This window comes from Aquarana catesbeiana, linkage group LG05 (genome assembly GCF_042186555.1).
Source record: "Aquarana catesbeiana isolate 2022-GZ linkage group LG05, ASM4218655v1, whole genome shotgun sequence".
NCBI lineage: Eukaryota > Metazoa > Chordata > Amphibia > Anura > Ranidae > Aquarana > Aquarana catesbeiana.
In genome coordinates, this window is record NC_133328.1 from 644,262,811 (window position 1) to 644,288,752 (window position 25,942).

General features: G+C 49.0%; 2 protein-coding genes across 5 annotated transcripts in view; one reads left to right on the forward strand and one right to left on the reverse strand.

Moving 5' to 3' along the window:
* The window catches only part of SETD2 (SET domain containing 2, histone lysine methyltransferase), a 131,827-nt gene extending 108,797 nt beyond the window's left edge, over positions 1–23,030 (reverse strand). For 3 of the 4 annotated variants that reach the window (XM_073632469.1, XM_073632467.1, XM_073632466.1), the window contains exon 1: positions 21,907–23,030. In XM_073632469.1, coding sequence (XP_073488570.1) covers positions 21,907–21,941 — 35 coding nt within the window. In that variant the 5' untranslated portion in view covers positions 21,942–23,030. Of the gene's footprint in view, positions 1–21,903 lie in introns of all 4 variants that reach the window. The other variant, XM_073632468.1, reaches the window with a different exon arrangement.
* Positions 23,031–24,133: 1,103 nt separating this feature from the next.
* Positions 24,134–25,942, forward strand: part of LOC141145633 (tubulin delta chain-like) — a 45,566-nt gene continuing 43,757 nt past the window's right edge. The window contains exons 1-2 of the mRNA XM_073632471.1: positions 24,134–24,333; positions 25,646–25,716. The gene's annotated coding sequence lies outside the window, so the exon portion shown is untranslated. The remainder of the gene's footprint in view (positions 24,334–25,645; positions 25,717–25,942) is intronic.

Here is a 25,942-nt window from a genome sequence, read left to right on the forward strand (position 1 = left end):
GATCATGTGATCACTGATAGCCAATCTTCTTTGAGAAGTGGATCTCTTGTATTTCTTTCTCTTCTATAGGAGGGAGGGGGAGATACAATGTATCCTTGCAGAGGCCGTGTATAAAGTGTACAATGTATCCTTGCAGAGGACGTGTATAAAGTGTACAATGTATCCTTGCAGAGGCCGTGTATAAAGTGTACAATGTATCCCTGCAGAGGCCGTGTATAAAGTGTACAATGTATCCCTGCAGAGGACGTGTATAAAGTGTACAATGTATCCCTGCAGAGGCCGTGTATAAAGTGTACAATGTATCTCTGCAGAGGACGTGTATAAAGTGTACAATGTATCCCTGCAGAGGCCGTGTATAAAGTGTACAATGTATCTCTGCAGAGGCCGTGTATAAAGTGTACAATGTATCCCTGCAGAGGCCGTGTATAAAGTGTACAATGTATCCTTCCAGAGGACGTGTATAAAGTGTACAATGTATCTCTGCAGAGGCCGTGTATAAAGTGTACAATGTATCCCTGCAGAGGCCGTGTATAAAGTGTATAAAGTGTACAATGTATCCCTGCAGAGGCCGTGTATAAAGTGTACAATGTATCCTTCCAGAGGACGTGTATAAAGTGTACAATGTATCTCTGCAGAGGCCGTGTATAAAGTGTACAATGTATCCCTGCAGAGGCCGTGTATAAAGTGTACAATGTATCTCTGCAGAGGCCGTGTATAAAGTGTACAATGTATCTCTGCAGAGGACGTGTATAAAGTGTACAATGTATCCCTGCAGAGGACGTGTATAAAGTGTACAATGTATCCCTGCAGAGGACGTGTATAAAGTGTACAATGTATCCCTGCAGAGGACGTGTATAAAGTGTACAATGTATCCCTGCAGAGGACGTGTATAAAGTGTACAATGTATCCCTGCAGAGGACGTGTATAAAGTGTACAATGTATCTCTGCAGAGGCCGTGTATAAAGTGTACAATGTATCCCTGCAGAGGCCGTGTATAAAGTGTATAAAGTGTACAATGTATCCCTGCAGAGGCCGTGTATAAAGTGTATAAAGTGTACAATGTATCCCTGCAGAGGCCGTGTATAAAGTGTATAAAGTGTACAATGTATCCCTGCAGAGGACGTGTATAAAGTGTACAATGTATCCCTGCAGAGGCCGTGTATAAAGTGTACAATGTATCCCTGCAGAGGACGTGTATAAAGTGTACAATGTATCCCTGCAGAGGACGTGTATAAAGTGTACAATGTATCTCTGCAGAGGCCGTGTATAAAGTGTACAATGTATCCCTGCAGAGGACGTGTATAAAGTGTACAATGTATCCCTGCAGAGGACGTGTATAAAGTGTACAATGTATCCCTGCAGAGGACGTGTATAAAGGCTATGATTGGATACAGCACAAGTTTGTCAGCAGGTCATTTTTGGCTGTATACCTGCTGATCGGCTGTGGCCAATCACAGCACAGAGATCTGTGTGTTGGTGTTGCGCAGATCTGGCTGAATTTCTCCCTGCTATCAGTTAGGCCGGGTTCACATGTATGCGGTTTCCAGTCCGATGCGTTTTTTTCACCGGTTCAGGTGTGAATTTTTACCTGAACCGGACCCAACCCCCGCCCCCCCCCCCCCCCCCCGCACATGTGTGTGAACCCCGCTCCATTGAAAGACGGTCACATTCACACGATTAAACGCATCCAATTCGCATACATGTGAACCCAGCCTTACAGAACTGAAAGCAAAGGAGACCCCGATCACTGCCAGCGCTTGTGACATGTAGCAGAATACATTTTGGCCTAAATTATTATTATTAAATATTATTATTATAATATAGGATTTAGTTTGCATGAGGGCAGACAGTAGAGCTACTTGAGCTGCACAATTAATCGTCAAGAATCGGTATCGCGATCTCGACTAAAAGTGTTTCACAATTCCTTCTATGCAAAGAATTCTCTCTGCTCTTCTGAAGCCACAGCAAAGAAAGGAAGAGAAAAAAACCGGGCAGTCTGCCAAGAATCACAACATTCTTTATCAGTTGAACTGAAGTATAAACATTGTAACAATTTGTCAATGGAATGGACTTCCTGTGCAAGTGAAAAAAGTTTAACCACTAAACCTTTTTCTGACATTTGTTGGTTTCAAGTTAAAATCATTTTTTTTTTTTTTTGCTAGAAAATTACTTAGAACCCCCCAAACATATAATTTTTTTAGTAGACACCCTAGAGAATAAAATGGTGGTTGTTGCAATATTTTATGTCACACTGTATTTGTGCAACGGTCTTTCAAAATGCAATTTTTTTTGGAAAAAATTACTTTAATGAATTAAAAAAAAAAAAAAAAAAAAACAGTAAAAGTTAGCCCTTTTTTTTTTTGTATAATGTTTAAGATTTTACGTCGCGAGAATCGTGATCTTTTTATTCCAAGCAAAAAAAAAAAATCTTGATTCTCATTTTGGCCAGAATCGTGCAGCTCTAATAGCTACAATGTCAATCAATACAGGAGGAATCAGTTAACCCCTTCCTGCCCACGCTATACCCAAATACAGTACGGGCTTAAAGCGTTGGCAAACCTAAAAAAAAAAAAAAAAAAAAAAAAAAAAAAAGGTCCTGTTCCTTTAAAAGGCATGAACAAGAGCACAGTGCTGTGCAATTCTTCTCTTCCTAACTGGTGATAAACCTGGTTGATCCTGCCAGTTGGAGTCCCCCTGCCTCTGCTGGCCACAATAATCAGGGCTGCTGAGCCCAGACTAGCGTGGTCAGTTTACGTGCCTCGTCATCCGCAGCCCTGCTCTCTCCTCTGGACAGTCTCTCCCCACCCCCTCCCTCCCTGTCATCAGCGGCGCCGCGAGCCGTGATTGGCCGCTCAGTCACCTGGGACCTGTAATGGGTCCCAGATGATTGACAGGAGGGAGGGAGCAGAGCGGAGCCCTTCCTGTGCCGAGGGGGAAGTGATGTCACCAGCCCAGGCACTGGAAGAGGCAGACTACGAGGGACCCCCTAGCAACAGGCATTTAGAGGTAAGTAAAAAAAAATATATATCCAAATGTTTTTTTTTTTTTTTTTTAGGCACAATCATGACTTTTTTTTTTTTTTTTTTTTTTTTTTTTAGGGTGGAACACCACTTTAACCACTTCAATACCCGCCCATAGTCATATGACGTCCACAGATGGGATCTCCCATCCTGGGTGGACGTCATATGACGTCCTGGGATTCCCAGCCGCCTAGGGGGCGGGAGCGCGTGCGCGTGCGCCGCGTTCCTCGGGACCCGGTGCGTGTGCCCGGCGGCCGCGATGTCCGCCGGGCACCCGCGATTGCCCGTTAACCGGGCCGGCATGTGGATCTGTGTGTGTAAACACACAGATCCACAGCCTGTCAGCTCTGAGGAGAGCGATCTGTGTTCCCAGAACGGAGGAACACTGATTGGTCTCCTCCCCTAGTGCGTCCCCTCCCCCTTCAGTTAGTAATCACTCCCTAGGAAACATATTAACCCCTCCCCGCCCCCTAGTGGTTAACCCCTTCACTGCCTGTCACATTTACACAGTAATCAATGCAAATTTTATAGCATTGATCGCTGTATAAATGTGATTGGTCCCAAAAATGTGTCAAAAGTGTCCAATGTGTCCGCCATAATGTCGCAGTCACCAAAAAAAAAAAATCGCGATCGCCGCTAAAAAAATAAAAAAATATTTTTTTTTAAAAAAATGTCATAAATCTATCCCGTATTTTGTAGACGCTATAACTTTTGCGCAAACCAATCAATATACGCTTATTGCGATTTTTTTTACCAAAAATATGTAGAAGAATACGTATCGGCCTAAACTGAGGAAAAAATGTGTTTTAAAAAAAAAAAAAATTGGGATATTTATTATAGCAAAAAGTAAAAAATATTGTGTTTTTTTTCAAAATTGTCGCTCTTCTTTTGTTTATAGCGCAAAAAATAAAAACCGCAGAGGCGATCAAATACCACCAAAAAAAAAAAGCTCTATTTGTGGTGAAAAAAGGATGTCAATTTTTTTTTGGGTACAACGTCGCACGACCGCGCAATTGACGTTTAAAGTGCGACAGCGCTGAAAACTAAAAATTGGCCTGGGAAGGAAGGGGGTGAAATTGCCCGGTATTGAACCGGTTAATGAAAGTGTAAGTTAGAAATACCTTTTCTGACACTGCAGGCGTGCGATCACATGACCCTGCTGGCCAGCCTCGCTCTATGGAGAGAAGCAGGAAGGGCGGAGATTACCCTGGGATATCAGCCAGTCAGCAGAAGAGAATCTTGGCCCCTCCCACTTCTCTGCAAAGATCAAGACTGGCCAACACAGGGGAGGTCATGTGATCACACGGCTGCAGAAAAAGGTATTTCCCCCGTTCATTTCTAACAAACAAAGTGGATGTGCCTATAAAATCAAGTCCAAGGATGAAATAATAATATATAAGCGACGAATGTCGTCATACAGCTTACAACATCATATAAACTGGAATGTACACACATTTCATAGAATATAAATATTGATACAAAAGTCATCCATAAAGTGCTCAAGTGCATATAAAGTCGGTGATATTCTGACCACCCAGGATCCGTTTTCTGTGTCCTTAACCCCTTCCCATCCCGGGCCAAGTCTGACATTTCTCTCCTACATGTAAAAATCAACATTTTTTTTGCTAGAACATAGAACCCCCAAACATTATATATGTTTTTTTTAGCAAAGACCCTAGAGAATACAATGGCGGTTGTTGCAACTTTTTATCTCGCACGGTATTTGCGCAGCAATTTTTCTAACACTTTTTTTGGGAAAAAAAAAAAAAAAACAAAAAAAAACAGTTTTGTACTTTAAAAAACAAAAACAGTAAAGTTAGCCCAATGTTTTTGCATATTGTGAAAGATGAAGTTACGCCGAGTAAATAGATACCCAACATGTCACGCTTCAAAATTGCACACGCTCGTGGAATGGCGCCAAAGTTCGGTACTTAAAAATCCCCACAGGCGACGCTTGAAAATTTTTTTTACTGGTTACATGTTTTGAGTTACAGAGGAGGGACAAAATGATTGCTCTCGCTCCAACGTTCGCATCGACACCTCACATGTGTGGTTTGAACACCGTTTTCATATGTGGGCGGGACTTACGTATGCGTTCGCTTCTGCGTGCCAGCACACGGGGACAGGGGCGCTTTGAAAAAAAAATATTTTTTTTTTATTGTTAATTATACTTTTTTTTTTTTGACACATTAAAAAAAAAAAAAAAAAAAATTTGATCACTTTTATTCCTAGTACAAGGAATGTAAACATCCCTTGTAATAGGAATATGGCATGACAGGTCCTCTTTACAGTGAGATATGGAGGTCAATAAGACCCCACATCTCACCTCTAGGCTGGGAAGCCTGAAATAAATTTAAGAAAAAAAAAAAAATACAACACACACACACGATCCTGGCATTTCCAGCTGAGGCGGCGCCGTTTTTTTGAATGCAGAGGCCAGGCGTGACGTCGTAATCGCGCCCGGCCTCCGAACGATCATAGAGACTCCGGCGACCATCTGGTCCGCTGGAAATCTCTATAGTGAACATCCGGGGCTGGTGGATCCGTTCTCCGACTCACCGATCGTAGCGGTGAGTCGGTAGAAGAACCGGAGGGCGGTGGGGGGAGGGGGGGCGTCCCGTCTCGCCTCCCGTACGAACGACCAGCCGCTATGATCGTTCTTATGGTGTAGGAGATCGCTGGCTGAAAACGGCAATGTCTGAATGATCTCTGTCTGTAGCTACACCCGTCATACAGATATCCCCGCTCAAAGTCCGTCACGTCATAGGACGGCGGGCGGGGGTGAGGCGGTTAATACAGAGATAATAAACGTGACTTGATAGGCGATGGTGAATATAACGATCCGCAGCAGTGATTACACTCCGGTGCTCCCCACCCCCCCCCCAGGTAATGGCCGCTCACCTCTGAGCCTGTGACCTCACAATGAAGTTTGGTCAGTAAACGCTTTTCAATCATCAAAACGGATTCCAGGTCAGGTTGGACGGTCCAGACACTGCTCAGAGATGGAGACTCCTCATATATAGATATCAAAAAGAAACTCCCATAGTGTGATAACGTGTTAAAAGATTTTATTTAGAGCCTTCGCACACTGGGGCGGTTTGCAGGCGCTATTGCGCTAATAATAGCGCCTGCAAACCGCCCCGAAAGTGCCGCTCCTTGCATTCCAGTGTGCAAGCCCCGAGGGCTTGCACACTGGAGCGATGCGCTGGCAGGACGGTAAAAAAAGTCCTGCCAGCAGCATCTTTGGAGCGGTGAAGGAGCGGTGTGTATACCGCTCCTTTACCGCTCCTGCCCATTGAAATCAATGGGACGGCGCGGCTATACCGCCGGCAATGCGCCTCTGCAGAGGCGCTTTGCGGTGGTATTTAACCCCTTCTCGGCCGCTAGCGGGGGGGTAAAACCGCCCCCGCTAGCGGCCGCATACCGGCGGTATAACGCCGCTAATAATAGCGGCGTTTTACCGCCGACGCCACCCCCGCCCCAGTGTGCAAGGGCTCTTACTGCAAACAAAGCCCTATTAGAGGGAACTCACACGGGTCTGGTGGGTTAGTGCTCCGCTCTATAGAATGACTTAAATAGCGCCAAGCCATGGATGAGATGGTGTTCTCCTACTCCATAAGACAGACCAGCTGCCTCCTGCGCCCTCACTTTACAAACACTTTCATTTGCCGGGAGGGCTTCTATTAGTGCCGTCCCTTCAGCGCCATCCATCAGTGCCTCACATCAGTGACGCCCCATCCGAGCCCATCAGCGACGCCCCATCCGAGCCCATCAGCGACGCCCCATCCGAGCCCATCAGCGACGCCCCATCCGAGCCCATCAGCGACGCCCCATCCGAGCCCATCAGCGACGCCCCATCCGAGCCCATCAGCGACGCCCCATCCGAGCCCATCAGCGACGCCCCATCCGAGCCCATCAGCGACGCCCCATCCGAGCCCATCAGCGACGCCCCATCCGAGCCCATCAGCGACGCCCCATCCGAGCCCATCAGCGACGCCCCATCCGAGCCCATCAGCGACGCCCCATCCGAGCCCATCAGCGACGCCCCATCCGAGCCCATCAGCGACGCCCCATCCGAGCCCATCAGCGACGCCCCATCCGAGCCCATCAGCGCCGCCCCATCCGAGCCCATCAGCGCCGCCCCATCCGAGCCCATCAGTGCCGCCCCATCAGTGCCGCCCCATCCGAGCCCATCAGTGCCGCCCCATCAGTGCCGCCCCATCCGAGCCCATCAGTGCCGCCCCATCAGTGCCGCCCCATCCGAGCCCATCAGCGACGCCCCATCCGAGCCCATCAGCGACGCCCCATCCGAGCCCATCAGCGACGCCCCATCAGTGGCGCCCCATCCGAGCCCATCAGTGGCGCCCCATCCGAGCCCATCAGTGCCGCCCCATCAGAGCCGCCCCATCAGAGCCCATCAGTGCCGCCCCATCAGTGGCGCCCCATCCGAGCCCATCAGCGACGCCCCATCCGAGCCCATCAGCGACGCCCCATCCGAGCCCATCAGCGACGCCCCATCAGTGGCGCCCCATCCGATCCCATCAGTGGCGCCCCATCCGAGCCCATCAGTGGCGCCCCATCAGAGCCGCCCCATCAGAGCCCATCAGTGCCGCCCCATCAGTGGCGCCCCATCCGAGCCCATCAGCGGCGCCCCATCCGAGCCCATCAGCGACGCCCCATCCGAGCCCATCAGCGACGCCCCATCCGAGCCCATCAGTGGCGCCCCATCCGAGCCCATCAGCGACGCCCCATCCGAGCCCATCAGCGGCGCCCCATCCGAGCCCATCAGCGGCGCCCCATCCGAGCCCATCAGTGGCGCCCCATCCGAGCCCATCAGTGCCGCCCCATCAGAGCCGCCCCATCAGAGCCCATCAGTGCCGCCCCATCCGAGCCCATCAGTGGCGCCCCATCCGAGCCCATCAGTGGCGCCCCATCCGAGCCCATCAGTGGCGCCCCATCAGAGCCCATCAGTGGCGCCCCATCAGAGCCCATCAGTGGCGCCCCATCAGAGCCCATCAGTGGCGCCCCATCAGAGCCCATCAGTGGCGCCCCATCAGAGCCCATCAGTGGCGCCCCATCAGAGCCCATCAGTGCCGCCCCATCAGAGCCCATCAGTGCCGCCCCATCAGTGAAGGAGAAAAATTACTTATTTTACAAAATTTTATAACAAAAACTTAATTTTTTTCAAAATTTTCGGTCTTTAAAGTAAAACCTTTGGTTTGAGAGCTTTTTGCAAGACAAGCAAAATGTTTTAATAAAAATTTGTCTTGATATACAAGCGATGTCTTGATATAAGAGTAGCGTCACGTCACAACTGAGTATAAAAAGAAAAAAAAAAAAAAAAAAGAAGAGAGGAGCCTCTGAGTGTAGCAATATGGTTACATTTAACCACTTCAATACCGGGCACTTTCACCCCCTTCCTGCCCAGGCCATTTTTCAGTTTTCAGCGCTGTCGCAATTTGAATGACAATTGCGCGGTCATGCAACACTGAAATTTTTATCAATTTTTCCCCACAACAAGAGAGCTTTCTTTTGGTGATATTTAATCACGTGTGTGTGTGTGTGTATGTAAATTTTTATATATATATATATATATATATATATATATATATATATATATATATATATATATATATATATATATATATATATATATATATATATATATATATATATATATATATATATATATATATATATATATATATATATATACACACACATATATATACATATATACACACACACACACACACACACACACACACACACACACACATACATACATACACACAGAGGTGATTAAATATCAACAAAAGAAAGCTTTTTTTTTTTTAGTGGGGGGAGGGGGGGAGATTATATAAAAAAAAAGTCATTTGGGTACAGTGTTGCATGACTGTGCAATTACCAGTTAAAGTAGCACAAAAATGTCCTGGTCATGAAATGATGGGGGTGGGGAAACCTTCCTAAGATAACTAACTAAATAGCTAAAGGCAAAACTGTATGTACTAAGCAGCAGCTTTTTTTTTTTTTTTTTGCCAGCGGGAACAGGAACGCAACTGGAAACACGGGTTTTCTCTCTAACCGCTTCCTGCAAAAGCACTAAAAATATCAACAAAGGCAACTGAGGGGGGAGATCAACTTATCAGTTTGCTGCAGGCCAACTGCATGAAGCCATTCAAAGAAGAGCTGCACAATTAATCATTAAAAAAATCGTGATCTCGATTCGACCCCCCCCCTCACGATTTTGAATGCAGAGTTTCCCGATTCTTTCATGTAACAAGTTTAGAGACTTCTCTGCTCACTCTGCTGTCAAAAGAAAAAACAAAACGGGCAGTCTGCCAAGTTTGTAAACAACATTGTCTGTGCTGATAGAGAACTAGAAACATTGTAACTCTTCATTCTTAGATCAAAAGCGATAAACTTCTGTGTGTAAATAAGGGAAGTTTAACCACTTAAAAAAAAAAGACTAAACCTTAAATGTTACGCCGCGTAAATAGATACATGTCATGCTTCGAAATTGCGCACGCTCGTGGAATGGCGCCAAACTTCAGTACTTAAAAATCTCCATAGGCGTCGCTTCAAAAAATTTTTTACAGGTTACCAGTTTAGAGTTACTAGAGGAGGTCTAGTGCTGGAATTGTTGCTTTTTCTCTAACGCACGCGGCGATACCTCACGTGTGATTTGAACGCCGTTTACATATGTGGGAACGACTTACGTATGCGTTCGCTTCTGTGCGCGAGCACGCCGGGGACGCTTTACATTTTTTTTTTTTTATTTTTTATTTTACTTTTACACTTTCTCTTGAAAAAAAAAAATATTGTTGGATCACTTTTATTTCTATTACAAGGAATGTAAAAACCCCTTGTAATAGGAATGGTGCGCGACAGGTCCTCTTAACGGAGAGATGTGGGGTCTATAAGACCCCCACATCTCTCCTCTATGCTGGAAAGGCCGAGATCCAAGAAAAAAAAAAAAAAATATCCCTGGAAATCTCTATGCTTAACTTCAGGCGGCGACCGTTTCGTTCTCCGGCTCGCCGATCGCAGGGGCGAGCTGGTAGAAGCACCGGAGAGCGGCGGGGGGCTTAACCGCCGCTAGGATTGTCCTTGCACTGCACAAAAATCACCGTCTGAAAAAGACTGGATGACGACTGTAGCTGCACCCCTCATCATTTAGATATCCCCAAAGTCCAGGACGTCATTGGGGGGGGGGGGGGGGGGGGAGTGGTTAAAGCGCCGTCTACAGAAAATATCGGGTACTGAAGTTTGTCACCATTTCGCCGGCGCACACAAATTTAAGTATGGACACGTTGGGTATCTATTTACTCGGTGCAACCTAGAGCTGCACGATTAATCGTCAAGAATCGTTATCGCGATCTTGACTAAAGTGTTTCCCGATTCTTTCTATGCAAAGAATTCTCTCTGCTCTTCTGAAGCCGACAGCTGTCAAAAGAAAGGAAGGAAAAAACAAACAGGCAGTCTGCCAAGAAACACAACATTCTTTATTGGTTGAACTTAAGTATAAATATTGTAACAATTTGTCAATGGAATAGACTTCGTGTGTGTAAGGCCCTTTTCACACTGGGGCGGGAGGTGCGTCGGCGGTAAAGCGGCGCATTTTTTAGCGGCGCTTTACCGGATTGGCGGCGCTATTCGGCTGCTAGCGGCGCCGGTTTTACGCCCCCGCTAGCGGCTGAGAAAGGGTTAAAAACCACCGCAAAGCGCCTCTGCCGCGGTGCCCCATTGATTTCAATGGGCAGGAGCGATGGAGGAGCGTTATACACACCGCTCCAAAGATGCGGCTAGCGGGACTTTTTTTACTGTGCTGCCAGCATACAATATATATTTTTTTTAGTAGACACCCTAGAGAATAAAATGGTGGTTGTTCCAATATTTTATGTCACACTGTATTTGCGCAGCAGTCTTTCACATGCAATTTAAAAAAAAAAAAAAAAAAAAAAAAATAAATAATATCACTTTAAAAGGGGGGTTCCGGCCGCGATTTTTTTATTTTTTTTTTTAAAAGTCAGCAGCTACAAACAGTGTAGCTGCTGACTTTTAAAAAGGACACGTGCCTGTCCAGCGAGCCCGCGATGTCGTGCCCCCCCCCCCCCCCGAGGCCGATCCATCCATCCTAACTAAGGGAAACAGGCAGTGGTGCCTTGCGGCTTCACTGCCCATGCGCGAGTTGCGCATCGCTTTGTGAATGGCCCCGTTGTTTTCTGGGACACACACAGTTCCCAGAAGGCAACGGGGCCACTTGCCAAAGAGGAGGAAGCGCTGTGGAATAGGAAGAGGCAGATTAGGAAGACTGCCTAGCAACAGGGGTTTCAGGTAAGTTAAAATTTTTTTTTTTTTTTTTTTTTTTAAATTCTTTAAAGAATTTTAATGCCATTTTTTTATTTGAGGGTGGCCCTCCGCTTTAATGAATAAAAAAAAAAAAAAAAAAAAAAAAAAAAAGGAAGAAAGAAAAAAAACTAACCAGTAAAGTTAGCCCATTTTTTTTTTGTATAATGTGAAAGATTTTACATTGCGAGAATAGTGATCTTTTTATTCCAAGCAAAAAAAAAAAAATTGAGATTCTCATTTTGGCCAGAATCCTGCAGCTCTAGTGCAACCTCATCTTTTATATTTTACCAAAAAAAAATGTGGTAATTTATTGCGTTTGTGTGCCCTAAAAATAAAAAACAAACACTTTTGCGTGTGACATAAAAATTTGGAACAAGAAAAGCCGCTCCAGGTGAGCGAGTCTCTGGTTAATCCACACACACACACATACATACACACTAGTCAGGTGCTAGCCCAGCTCACATGCTATGTAACAAAGAAGAAGTAATTCCGGACGGCTGCACTTCCAAAAATCCTTTTATTGAAGCTTTATATGACAAGTGGTTGACAGATGGAGCAGGGGACAAAGAGGTAAACGTGTTTCGCGCAAATGTTAGCGCTTAGACATTACCATTATCTGGTAATGACTAAGCACTAACATTTGCACGAAACACATCTACCTCTTTGTCCCCTGCTCCATCTGGTAATGACTAAGCACTAACATTTGCGCGAAACGCATCTACCTCTTTGTCCCCTGCTCCATCTGGTAATGACTAAGCACTAACATTTGCGTGAAACACGTCTACCTCTTTGTCCCCTGCTCCATCTGGTAATGACTAAGCGCTAACATTTGCGTGAAACACGTCTACCTCTTTGTCCCCTGCTCCATCTGGTAATGGCTAAGCGCTAACATTTGCGTGAAACACGTCTACCTCTTTGTCCCCTGCTCCATCTGGTAATGACTAAGCACTAACATTTGCGCGAAACGCGTCTACCTCTTTGTCCCCTGCTCCATCTGGTAATGACTAAGCACTAACATTTGCGTGAAACACGTCTACCTCTTTGTCCCCTGCTCCATCTGGTAATGACTAAGCGCTAACATTTGCGTGAAACGCGTCTACCTCTTTGTCCCCTGCTCCATCTGTCAACCACTTGTCATATAAAGCTTCAATAAAAGGATTTTTTGGAAGTGCAGCCGCCCGGAATTATTTCTTCATAAAAATTTGGAACTGCAACTATTTTATTCTCCCAGGGGGTCTCCAAACTACGGCCCTCCAGATGTTCAGGAACTACAATTCCCATCATGCCCTAGTCGTGTCTGTGAATGTAAGGAGTTTTACAATGCCTCATGGGAGGTGTAGTTCCACAACAAGGCAATAGGGCCGTAATTTGGAGATCCCTGCGTCTAGGGTGTCCGCTTTCAGAAAATTAATCATGTTTGGGGGGGGGGGTTTTGTAATCTTCAGGCCTAAAATTATTATTTTTTTTTTAAGCGTTTTAGGTGTGTAAAAAACAAAACAAAACAAAGACTGTTCTGGCAGCAAAAGGGTTAAAGTATTCGGACCGGCTTGTTTGCGACCAAAGCGCAGCCCTGTGTACAATTTCCGAGTCTGCTGATGTTAAATGAACTCCCAAGTGCATGCATGGGAATGAGGTCACCCCGGCTCGGCCAATCAAAAAAAACCGGCAAAAAGTTCGGAACCAAGAAGAAGAAGACCAGCCAAAGAGATCAGCAATCGGTGAGGAAGATCGTGGACAGCACGATGCTGGAGGGGAGCCCAGTACAGTAATGGTTTAAAGTAGGACAAAAAAAAAAAAAAGGACTCCTGTGCTAAAGTGATGTCATCTTGGCCCAGCCAATAAAAATGGCCGAAGATCGGTACCTGGAAGCCCACCAGCGGGCAGGGAGCTCCAGGACACCCCTAAATAGAAGAGGAGTAGAGTTCCGCTTTAAGATTACAGACAGCGCAGAGACTGCTACAGGTGACCAGGACAGAGACCTAGACTCACCTCCCACTTTATTAGGTACACCTGTTCCGTTGCTCGGTAACACAAATTCCTAATCAGCCAATCACAGGATAGCAACTCAGTGCATTTATAAGGGGTGAAGACGACTTGCTGAAGTTCAAACTGAGCATCAGAATGGGGAAGAAAGGGGATTGAGGTGACTTTGAACGTGGCATGGTTGTTGTTGGTGGCAGACGGGCCGGTCTGAGTATTTCTGGGATTTTCACACACAACCATCTCTCGGGATTACAGAGAATGGTGGGAAGAAAAAAGAAAATATCCAGTGATCGGCGGTTGTGTGGAGGAAAATGCCTTGTTGAGGTCAGAGGAGAATGTGCAGACTGGTTCCAGATGATAGAAAGACAACAGTAACTCAAATAACCTCTCGTTACACCCAAGGTATGCAGAATACCATCTCTGAACACACAACACATCCAATCCTGAAGCAGATGGACTACAGCAGCAGAAGACCACACCGGGTGTCACTCCTGTCAGCTAAGAACAGGAAACTGAGGCTACAATTGGCACAGGATCACCAACATTGGACAATAGAAGATTGGAAAAACATTGCCTGGTCTGATGAGTCTGGATTTCAGCTCCGACATTCAGATGGTGGGGTCAGAATTTGGCGCATGGATCCATCCTGCCTTGTATCACCGGTTCAGGCTGGTGGTGGGGGTGTAATGGTGTGGGGGATGGGATATCACCGGTTCAGGCTGGTGGTGGGGTGTAATGGTGTGGGGGATGGGGTATCACCGGTTCAGGCTGGTGGTGGGGGTGTAATGGTGTGGGGGGATGGGATATCACCGGTTCAGGCTGGTGGTGGGGGTGTAATGGTGTGGGGGATGGGGTATCACCGGTTCAGGCTGGTGGTGGGGGTGTAATGGTGTGGGGGATGGGGTATCACCGGTTCAGGCTGGTGGTGGGGGTGTAATGGTGTGGGGGATGGGATATCACCGGTTCAGGCTGGTGGTGGGGTGTAATGGTGTGGGGGATGGGGTATCACCGGTTCAGGCTGGTGGTGGGGGTGTAATGGTGTGGGGGGATGGGATATCACCGGTTCAGGCTGGTGGTGGGGGTGTAATGGTGTGGGGGATGGGGTATCACCGGTTCAGGCTGGTGGTGGGGGTGTAATGGTGTGGGGGATGGGGTATCACCAGTTCAGGCTGGTGGTGGGGGTGTAATGGTGTGGGGGATGGGGTATCACCGATTCAGGCTGGTGGTGGGGGTGTAATGGTGTGGGGGATGGGGTATCACCGGTTCAGGCTGGTGGTGGGGGTGTAATGGTGTGGGGGATGGGGTATCACCGGTTCAGGCTGGTGGTGGGGGTGTAATGGTGCGGGGGATGGGATATCACCAGTTCAGGCTGGTGGTGGGGAGGGGATATCACCGGTTCAGGCTGGTGGTGGGGGTGTAATGGTGTGGGGGATGGGATATCACTGGTTCAGGCTGGTGGTGGGGGTGTAATGGTGTATCACTGGTTCAGGCTGGTGGTGGGGGTGTAATGGTGTGGGGGATGGGGTATCACCGGTTCAGGCTGGTGGTGGGGGTGTAATGGTGTGGGGGATGGGGCATCACCGGTTCAGGCTGGTGGTGGGGTTGTAATGGTGTGGGGGATGCAGTGTCCCCATCTTCTGATGGCTCCTTCCAGCAGGATAATGCACCATGTAACAAAGCTCCAATCATCTCACCACTGGACAATGAGGTCCCTGTACTCCAATGGCCTCCACACTCACCACATCTCATCCAATAGAGCACCTTTGGGATGTAGTGGAATGGGAGATTGGCATCGTGGATGGGCAGCCGACAAATCTGCACGATGTTTTTATGTCACTATGGAGCAAAATCTCTGAGGAACGTTTCCAGGACCTTGTTGGATTTATGCCATGAAGAATGAAGGCAAAAGGGGGTTCAACCTGCTACTAGCAAGGGGGACATAATAAAAGGGGGTCCAACCCATTACTAGCAAGGGGGACATACAGTGAGGGATAAAAGTATTTGATCCCCTATCAATCAGCAAGATTTCTGGCTCCCAGGTGTCTTCTATACAGGGTAACAAGCCGAGATTAGGAGCACTCTCTTAAAGGGAGTGCCCCTAATCTCAGCTTGTTACCTGTATAAAAGACACCTGTCCACAGAAGCAATCGATCAGATTCCAATCTCTCCACCATGGACAAGACCAAAGAGCTGTCCAAGGATGTCGGGGACAAGACTGTAGACCTACACAAGGCTGGAATGGGCTACAAGACCATCACCAAGCAGCTTGGTGAGAGGATGACAACAGTTGGTGGGATTATTCGCAAAAGGAAGAAACACAAAATAACTGTCCATCTCCCTCGGTCTGGGGCTCCATACAAGATCTCACCTCATGGAGTTTCAATGATCATGGGAACGGTGAGGAATCAGCCCAGAACTACACAGGAGAATCTTGTCCATGATCTCAGCTGGGACCATAGTCACCAAGAAAACAATCGGTAACACACTACACCGTGAAGGACTGAAATCCTGCAGCACCCGCAAGGTCCCTCTGCTCAAGAAATCACATGTACAGACCCGTCTGAAGTTTGCTAATGAAAATCTGAATGATTCAGAGGAGAACTGGGGGAAAGTGTTGTGATCAGATGAGACCAAAATCAAGCTCTTTGGCATCAACTAAACTTGCCGTGTTTGAAGGAGGAGGAGGAATGCTGCCTATGACCCCAAGAACACCATCCCCCACCGTCATACATGGGAGGTGGAAACATTGTGCTTTGGGGGTGTTTTTCTGCTAAGGGGACAGGACAACTTCACTGCATCAAAGGGACGATGGACGGGGCCATGTACCATCAAATCTTGGGTGAGAACCTTTTTTCCTCAGCCAGGGCATTGAAAATGGGTCATGGATGGGTATTCCAGCATGACAATGACCCAAAACACACGGCCAAGGCAACAAAGGAGTGGCTCAAGAAGCAGCACATTAAGGTCCTGGAGTGGCCTAGCCAGTCTCCAGACCTTAATCCCATAGAAAATATGTGGAGGGAGCTGAAGGTTCGAGTTACCAAACGTCAGCCTGGAAACCTTTAATGACTTGGAGAGGATCTGCAGAGGACAAAATCCCTCCTGAGATGTGTGAAAACCTGGTGGCCAACTCCAAGAAACGTCTGACCTCTGTGATCGCCAACAAGGGTTTCTCCACCAAGTACGAAGTCATGTTTCGCGAAGGGGTCAAATAATTATTTTACTCATTAAAAGGCAAATCAATTTATAACTTTTTTTGAAATGTGTTTTTCTGGATATTTTTGTTGTTATTTTTTCTCTCACTGTTAAAATAAACCAACCAATAAAATTATAGACCAATCGTTTCTTTGTCAGTGGGCAAACCTACAAAATCGGCAGGGGGTCAAATACTTTTTTCCTCCTCACTGTAATAAAGTGGCTGGGGAGTGTAGAAGGAAAGTGTCAATGGATCAGAAGAGATCAGCAATGAGGACCTCCTCCTCCATACTTCCTCAGGACAGGAATGAGGAACTCCTCCTCCATACTTCCTCAGGTCAGCAATGAGGACCTCCTCCTCCATACTTCCCTAGGACAGCAATGAGGACCTCCTCCTCCATACTTCCCTAGGACAGCAATGAGGACCTCCTCCTCCATACTTCCCTAGGACAGCAATGAGGACCTCCTCCTCCATACTTCCCTAGGACAGCAATGAGGACCTCCTCCTCCATACTTCCCTAGGACAGCAATGAGGACCTCCTCCTCCATACTTCCCTAGGACAGCAATGAGGACCTCCTCCTCCATACTTCCCTAGGACAGCAATGAGGACCTCCTCCTCCATACTTCCCTAGGACAGCAATGAGGACCTCCTCCTCCATACTTCCCCAGGACAGCAATGAGGACCTCCTCCTCCATACTTCCTCAGGACAGCAATGAGGACCTCCTCCTCCATACTTCCTCAGGACAGCAATGAGGACCTCCTCCTCCATACTTCCTAAGGACAGCAATGAGGACCTCCTCCTCCATACTTCCTAAGGACAGCAATGAGGACCTCTTCCTCCATACTTCCTCAGGACAGGTTTGCTTTAGGGTCCCATACACATTATTGCATTGCAGCAAAGCATGTTACGTACATTGGTACAATGCAGTGCCAACTAGTCAGAATATCACCCCAAAGCTCCTCGTCTATGGACATGCGCATGCATGAAGCTTGGTCAATCCTCATGCATTAGGACAGCCTATTAAAATCAACACAGGGGGTCTCCAAAGTACGGCCCCATGGGCCACATCCGGCCCCCGCTGGGACTTTTTGTTTTCCGGCCCACAGCCCGAGTCCTCAGACTCTCTGCAGGGTTGGTCTCTGTTGGGTTACAGGACCTGCGCTGCACACTCACCACCGCCCCCGGGCAGGTCCTGCAACCCAACAAACCCCCCACCCAACGTCACTGTTCTGGTTGCTAGGACCACCGGTATCCTCGAACCAGACCTACATCAGTGTCCTTAAGCCCCCCTGGCTTGTCATGAGAATTGACAGGTCCGAATGGCATGCTATTGTCGGCGATGGAACTGTTCAAATCGGTGCGACTCCAACTTGGCGGTGAAGAAAAAAAATAAAACAAAAACACTGACCTGCGGCTTTGAAATCGAGCGATTTCAAGGGAAGTCACAACAATTTCAAAGTCGGATTCAGAGTGAAACGTGCAACGGGGGCACACCAACGTGCCCAGGGGGCTCCGACGGGGACACCAACGTGCCCAGGGGGCTCCGACGGGGACACCAACGTGCCCAGGGGGCTCCGACGGGGGACACCAACGTGCCCAGGGGGCTCCGACGGGGGACACTAACACGTGATGCAGGAGTGTTTGTTGGTTTGGGTGGGAGTTTGGGTGGGGGGGTGGATGGGAGGGGTTCTGATGGGATACAGCATGCAGATACCGCAGTAAACTCTATTCAACTCCTATGTAGGGCGAGTGAAAAACTGGCTTCAGTTCAGATCCCAGCCCATTGGTCACGCCTCTCTGACATGTTTCACCCACATGGGGGGGGGTTTAGGTTATTGTGAACGGCAATGCATTGCAACACACACATACAACGTATAAAGTTTAGTTTTGGATGGTGTAGAAAAGTAGGGATAAAGTAGGAAAGACTCAAAAGCCATCAGTTTTTGCAGTCTGTACCTTGTTCAGATTGTTTCCCTTCACTTCCTGTCCCAATGATACAACAGGAAGTGAGGTTGAATCTCCGCAAAATTGAGAGGAATTCATCTCTTAGTTGTCACTGTACCTCCTGACATTCAATCCAAAAAAAAAAAAAAAAAAAAAATCAAAAGAGCTGGGCAAACAATTCTCAGCTGAATAGTCACTGCAGCCAATCAGATGCAGTCACCGTTTTGGCAGCGCCCCTTCCGATTGGACAGCCGCTGGCGTCAGCTATTGGAATACAGTAGCCTGAGCAGGAAATACGTCGGGAGGTGGAGGCATCTGGAGGAACCCGTGTATATGACCTTCTCCTCTTATATAGCAACAACTGTACTAATGGTATTTTCCATCACTTCTACTCTCTGCAACAAAGGAAATGAGAAGAAGGTCTCATGCACACAGACATCTAGAGCAGGGGTCTCAAACTGGCGGCCCTCCAGCTGTTGCCTAACTACAAGTCCCATCATGCCTCTGCCTGTGGGAGTCATGCTTGTAACTGTCAGACTTGCAGTTTCGCAACAGCTGGAAGGCCACCAGTTTGAGACCCCTGATCTAGAGGCTGCATTGTCCATTTTAATAATAATAATAATAATAATAATAAATAAATAAATAAATAAATACAGGATTGTAAAATTTACTGAACACACACAGGATGGACCACCATACAATTTTATTTAATACCGTGTTTCAGGGGACATGCCCCCTTTCTCAAAGATTTGAGGAAGGGGGCATGTCCCCCAAAACCCAACACCATCCCCGGTCATGGGCACACACCTACTGGGATCCGCTCCTTCCTGCAGGAACCAGATACTAACAGGCTGCCCTTCCACTGTTTTTTTTTTTCCCCATAATATCCAACAAGCTTTATTGAAAGTGACGCACACTAACAAAAAGCCAGGCTGTAGCAAAGAGCTCAACAAATCCCAGGTGCCAGGTCGCCAGGGTGACCAGAAACAAACTACATTCCAGTGCCTGGGTGCCCGCAGGCTCGCCTTGCATTACACAGCAATCCCCCCCGGAGAGCCCATGGAGCGGAAGATGCGGTCTCCCACTCCGATTGCTCTGTCCATACTACTCCTGCTTGATAGTGGCCGGGCAGCCATAGACCACTGTTCGGAGGGCAGCCGGCCACAGTGCTGTACGCCGGAGTTTGTCAATGCCGCCTTCAACGTGATGGTGGTGGCCACCAATACGTGCGGCTCCCCCCTGGTCAGGATCCAGTACACGCACTCCATCAACCTCACCCTGCACCTCGGTGAGTGACAACACCCCCACACCTGTACACAGGGGCCCCATCCCACCACACCTGAGCTACTCCCATACACCCACCTAAGAATAGGGACCCCCATTACCAAACCATGCTAGCCAGGATCCAGTACCCGCACTCCATCAACCTCACCCTGCACCTCGGTGAGTGACAACATCCCCACACCTGTACACAGGGGCCCCATCCCACCACACCTGAGCTACTCCCATACACCCACCTAAGAATAGGGACCCCCATTACCAAACCATGCTAGCCAGGATCCAGTACACGCACTCCATCAACCTCACCCTGCACCTCGGTGAGTGACAACACCCCCACACCTGTACACAGGGGCCCCCATACCCCCTCAACACCAAACCTACTTGTACACAGGGGCCCCCATACCCCCTAACTACCTGTACACACCCCCCCCCCCCCCATACCCCTGCAGAGCCCCACATCCCACTCCCTGTTCTGCTGCCCCCCCCCCGTCCCTCAGCCCCCACCCATGACAGTTCCCTTACCTGTCCCATTGCCCCCTCCCCCCTGAACTTTTTTATCTGGCTCCTAGATTCAAAGCAAATTTGTCAAGCCCTGCTATAGCACATTGCTCATGGCCAGACCCATTCCAATGGACGCGTTTCTCCCCAACAGGGGCTTAATCATGTCTAAGGGCTCATCTACACCAGCAAGCCCTGCGGACTGCACGGCTGCTGGGATTAAAAACAGTGCCAACGTGCAAATGCCAGCAAATGGCACCCTTCACCCCCTTTTTTTTTTTTTTGGTTAGAACTTTATTAAAAATGTCACAACACATTCATTCGTCCCCAGCCAGGGATGTAATCATTGTGTAACTGGAAGCATTTTGAGAAGCATTGAGCATTTCATTCTTGCAGAGACCCCACTATAAAAAAAAGGTTTTTTTTTTTTTCATTTTTGCACAAATAATATGTACCAACATTACATGTGGTCACCACAGTGCTCCCCTACATGCGCTGGGTGCCAATCAGAATGGGGCGAGACGGAGGCATAGTGGTTGTCGCTTTTACCTTGCAGTACCGGGGTCCTCGGTTTCAGTCTGAACCAGGGATGAGCTCAGGTGTGTTTGGACCCTGGTCCTACAGCCAGGAAGCCGTCACCTGTACTCTGGGCCAGGTAGGAGGAGCACAGGTAATCGGGGGGATCAAATAATGGATTTCAGAGTAGTACACCTAATCTAAAAGGCATCTATTAACAGTGGGGGAGGGGGGAGTAGAAAGCAGTTCTGGTCCACCCTGCCCCGCTACTGCCTGTACTGTGCCAATCATAAGCGGACGAGGCATTCTTGTATGTGTGCTGCTAATGCCCCGGCCGCAAATGACTGGCCCAGCACAGGTGGCGGCTTCCTGGCACACTCACGCTAGGACTACAATTACACCTGAGCTCATCCCTTGTCCCAACCAGGACACCATCTGCATGGAGTTTGCGTGTTCTCACTGCGCTTGTGTGGGCTTCCTCTGGTTACTCCAGTTTCCGTCATGCTGGCAGGTTAACTGGCTTCCTGGCTAAAATTGGTCCTATGATAGTCTACTGAGCATGCCCAAGATGGCCGCCTCACCCACAGCAGATAAAGAACCTTGAGCCTTCAGGAAAACAAACAAGTAAAAAGGATACAGAAGTATATTCCAAAGCAGTTGTATATACAGCAAGGAGTGTTACAGCGCACAGAAAAAACGCAGATCAAACCTTGAAGGACATCCCCCACCTCCCTCCATGCTGACTTCAGTAGCACCTCCCGAAGATGCACCGTCCACTGTGAGGAGCACTTCATAGGTCACTCCTAATGTTTACATTGTGTATCTGAAAAGCTGGGAGAGCTTGGAAGGAAAACCTGAATGTTGTCAACAGACCTCCAGCTGAGAGTCTGCAAAACAAGTTTTGAATCCCCCCCCCCCTCTCTCTCCATGCCTCCCCTCCCCCATCATGTTGTAGATGAGCACATGGAAGGCCCTCACTTCTACATTACCTGACAAGCATGCCTGGCCTGCAGCAGTGTCCTGTGGAAGAAGAGGGCCCGGTGGTGTATTGCGTGTTGTGTTGTGGGGTGGCACCTGATGTGGGGGTGACACCTGATGTGGGGTATATACTCACTCAGTTGGGTGTTCCGGGTCATAAAAATCCCCCATTGCTGGTGGTGGAGCAATACATCCAGATGGAGAGGTGGTCAGAAGATCCTGGACACAGAGATGTGATGTGGGGACTCCAGATTGGGGGTATGATGACTCCAGGACTCCAGATGGTGTGCAGAGGATGATCTCTGGATACGACAGATCAGAAGCAGAGGGTAGATGTTGGGGTGCAGAGGGTGGTCTCTGGATAGAACGGTTGAGAAGCAGCAGGTAGACTTCAGATGTTGGGGTGCAGAGGGTGGTCTTTGAATGTGACGGTTGAGAAGCAGCGATTAGACTCCAGATGTTGGGGTGCAGAGGGTCTTCTCTGGATACGACAGTTGAAAAGCAGCAGGTAGACTCCAGATGTTGGGGTGCAGAGGGTGGTCTCTGGATATGACCGTAGACAAGCAGCAGGTACACTCCAGATGTTGGGGTGCAGAAGGTGGTTTCTGGATAGGACAGTAGAGAAGCAGCAGGTACACTCCAGATGTTGGGGTGCAGAGGGTGGTCTCTGGATATGACAGTAGAGAAGCAGCAGGTAGAATCCAGATGTTGGGGTGCAGAAGGTGGTTTCCGGATAGGACAGTTGAGAAGCAGCAGGTAGACTCCAGATGTTGGGGTGCAGAGGGTGGTCTCTGGATAGGACAGTAGAGAAGCAGCAGGTACACTCCAGATGTTGGGGTGCAGAGGATGGTCTCTGGATAGGACAGTTGAGAAGCAGCGGGTAGACTCCAGATGTTGGGGTGCAGAGGATGGTCTCTGGATAAGACAGTTGAGAAGCAGCAGGTGGACTCCAAATACGACAGATGATGTGTCGACAGGCAATGTGTAAACAAAGCTCAGGTTTGGTGACCCAAGATTTTGGGGTGCAAGGATGAAAAGAAGCTGTAACTCCAGATATATGGAGGTGGTGATGAACTTGTGTCCAGATAACAGAGATCCGTGGTGGACAATACTATGCAGAAGAAGAGTATGGGGGGGGGGGGAATAGGACCCCGACTTATTTCCAGGGATAAGGCACCAGATTCTGGGGAGCACCAAGATGAAAGGATGGGTCCCTATTCTACATTGGGCGACAACATGGATACTGGAGGAGATTCTGAGTTGGGGGGGGGGAAATATCACCGGTGAAGAGGAGGTGGAGGTTTTATTTGGGGGGGTGTCTTCTTGATCCTGGAAGTCCCCTACGTATTGGGCTTAATGGGGATGGAGTTTTGGGGAGACTATTTCCAATTTGAGGGGGGGGGGGGATGAGTATTACGAGACAGGGGGGCCAATTTTATTTTTTGGGGGGCAATAAATTGTACTGAAAGATGGGGAGGGGGGTGACAATTTGTGATGTTTGGGGGGGATGCCGGTCTTCAGATTCTGATTATCTTGGGGGGGGGGGGTTTAGGACTTTCTATATTGGGGGGACGGGGGTCTTGGACTCTATATTGGGGGGGGGGGGCAGGGGCCCGTATTTCGGGAAGGTTACGGCTCCAGATATGGGGTGATATCAGGGTAGATTTCTTGGGAAAGGTGGGGGGAGGGGTAAAAGTCTCAGTTTAAGGGGGCAGAAGGCCTGTGGGGGTAACACCCCTAGTACTGGGGGTAGTACTCCTGTATGTATGGGGGGGGGTAATACTCCTGCTGGGGGTACTTTAGGAGGGAATGAGGATCCCTGTACTGAGTGTAGTAGTCCTGTAAGGAGATGATAGGGGTAGTGGTCCCGGTACTATGTGGAGTATAGGGGGGGTAGTAGTACTCCGGTGGGGGGTAGTAGTCCCGGTTCTATGTGGAGTATGGCGGGGGTAGTAGTCCCGGTTCTATGTGGAGTATGGCGGGGGTAGTAGTCCCGGTTCTATGTGGAGTATGGCGGGGGTAGTAGTCCCGGTTCTATGTGGAGTATGGCGGGGGTAGTAGTCCCGGTTCTATGTGGAGTATAGGGGGGTAGTAGTACTCCGGTGGGGGGTAGTAGTCCCGGTTCTATGTGGAGTATAGAGGGGGTAGTAGTCCCGGTTCTATGTGGAGTATGGCGGGGGTAGTAGTCCCGGTTCTATGTGGAGTATAGGGGGGGGTAGTACTCCGGTAGTATTAGTCCCGGTTCGGGCAGAGCGCTCCCGGTACTCTCAGGCCATGGTCGGTAGTCGGGCGGTGCGGCCTGCTCTCTCTCGGTATCCCCGGCCTCTCCCGCTCTGTGTGGCCGCCTGTCGGTCGGTGTGGGTCGGTCAGGCCTCGGCGCTCCTCTCCTTCTTCTCCTCCTCCTCCGGCACAGGAAGAGCAGCCGGGCCGCTTCCTCCGGGGGGGCCTATAGAGGAGGGGGAGACAGGAAGAGGAATGGCGGCCAATACAGAACTTCCTGTCTGTCACCAGGGAGAGGAGACAACACCGAGAGGAACCACACCGGGGACACCGGGGGAGAGAGGTGACAACACCGGGAGATCCCACCACAATGTGTCACCCCTCCAGGAGAAACATCCGGGAACTTCTCCTATTACCCCCCAGAGGAGAGAACTGACCCCCATAGACCCCCCAGAGGAGAGAACTGACCCCCATAGATACCCCAGGGTAGAGAACTGACCCCCATAGATACCCCAGGGTAGAGAACTGACCCCCATAGACCCCCCAGAGGAGAGAACTGACCCCCATAGATACCCCAGGGTAGAGAACTGACCCCCATAGACCCCCCAGAGGGGAGAACTGACCCCCATAGACCCCCCAGAGGGGAGAACTGACCCCCATAGACCCCCCAGAGGGGAGAACTGACCCCCATAGACCCCCCAGAGGAGAGAACTGACCCCCATAGACCCCCCAGAGGGGAGAACTGACCCCCATAGACCCCCCAGAGGAGAGAACTGACCCCCATAGACCCCCCAGAGGGGAGAACTGACCCCCATAGACCCCCCAGAGGAGAGAACTGACCCCCATAGACCCCCCAGAGGAGAGAACTGACCCCCATAGACCCCCCAGAGGAGAGAACTGACCCCCCAGAGGAGAGAACTGACCCCCATAGACCCCCCAGAGGAGAGAACTGACCCCCATAGATACCCCAGGGGAGAGAACTGACCCCCATAGACCCCCTAGAGGGGAGAACTGACCACCATAGACCCCCCCAGAGGAGAGAACTGACCCCCATAGACACCCCAGAGGAGAGAACTGACCCCAAATAAGAGAACTGACCCCCATAGACCCCCCAGAGGAGAGAACTGACCCCTATAGACACCCCAGGGAAGAGAACTGACCCCCATAGACCCCCCAGAGGAGAGAACTGACCCCCATAGACCCCCCAGAGGAGAGAACTGACCCCTATAGACACCCCAGGGAAGAGAACTGACTTCTATAGATGCCCCAGAAAAGTAAACTGACCCCCAAAGGAGAGAACTGACCCCAAAGTAAAGAACTGGCCCTAATAGACCCCCCAAAAGGAGAGAACTGGCCCTAATAGACCCCCCAGAGGAGAGAATTACCCCCCAAAGTAGAGAACTGACCCCCATAGGCCCCCCAGAAGAGAGAACTGCCCCCCACAAACCCCCCCCCAGAGAAGGGCACCGCACCCTATGGACCTCCCAGATGAGAGAACTGCCTCCCCTCGACCCCCCAGAGATAAGAACTGTCCCCCCCCATGGAGACAAGTCCATTCTACACAAATATATGGAAAGGAGTGCGGATTGCTCTGAAGCCTCAAATATATAGATGTACTGTATATATATAATTTTTTTTTTTTTTAATTTTTTCAGAAATCGCATAATGATGAACACTCAGTGTGATACATCATATACCGGATCCTGAACCCACCGCCCAATTCCAGGTGAGAGACATTCCTATACAAACTATACATCCATTCATATACAATCTATACATCCCTGGGACCATTCCTATACAATCTATACATCCCTGGGACCATTCCTATACAATCTATACATCCCTGGGACCATTCCTATACAATCTATACATCCCTGGGACCATTCCTATACAATCTATACATCCCTAGGACCATTCCTATACAATCTATACATCCCTGGGACCATTCCTAT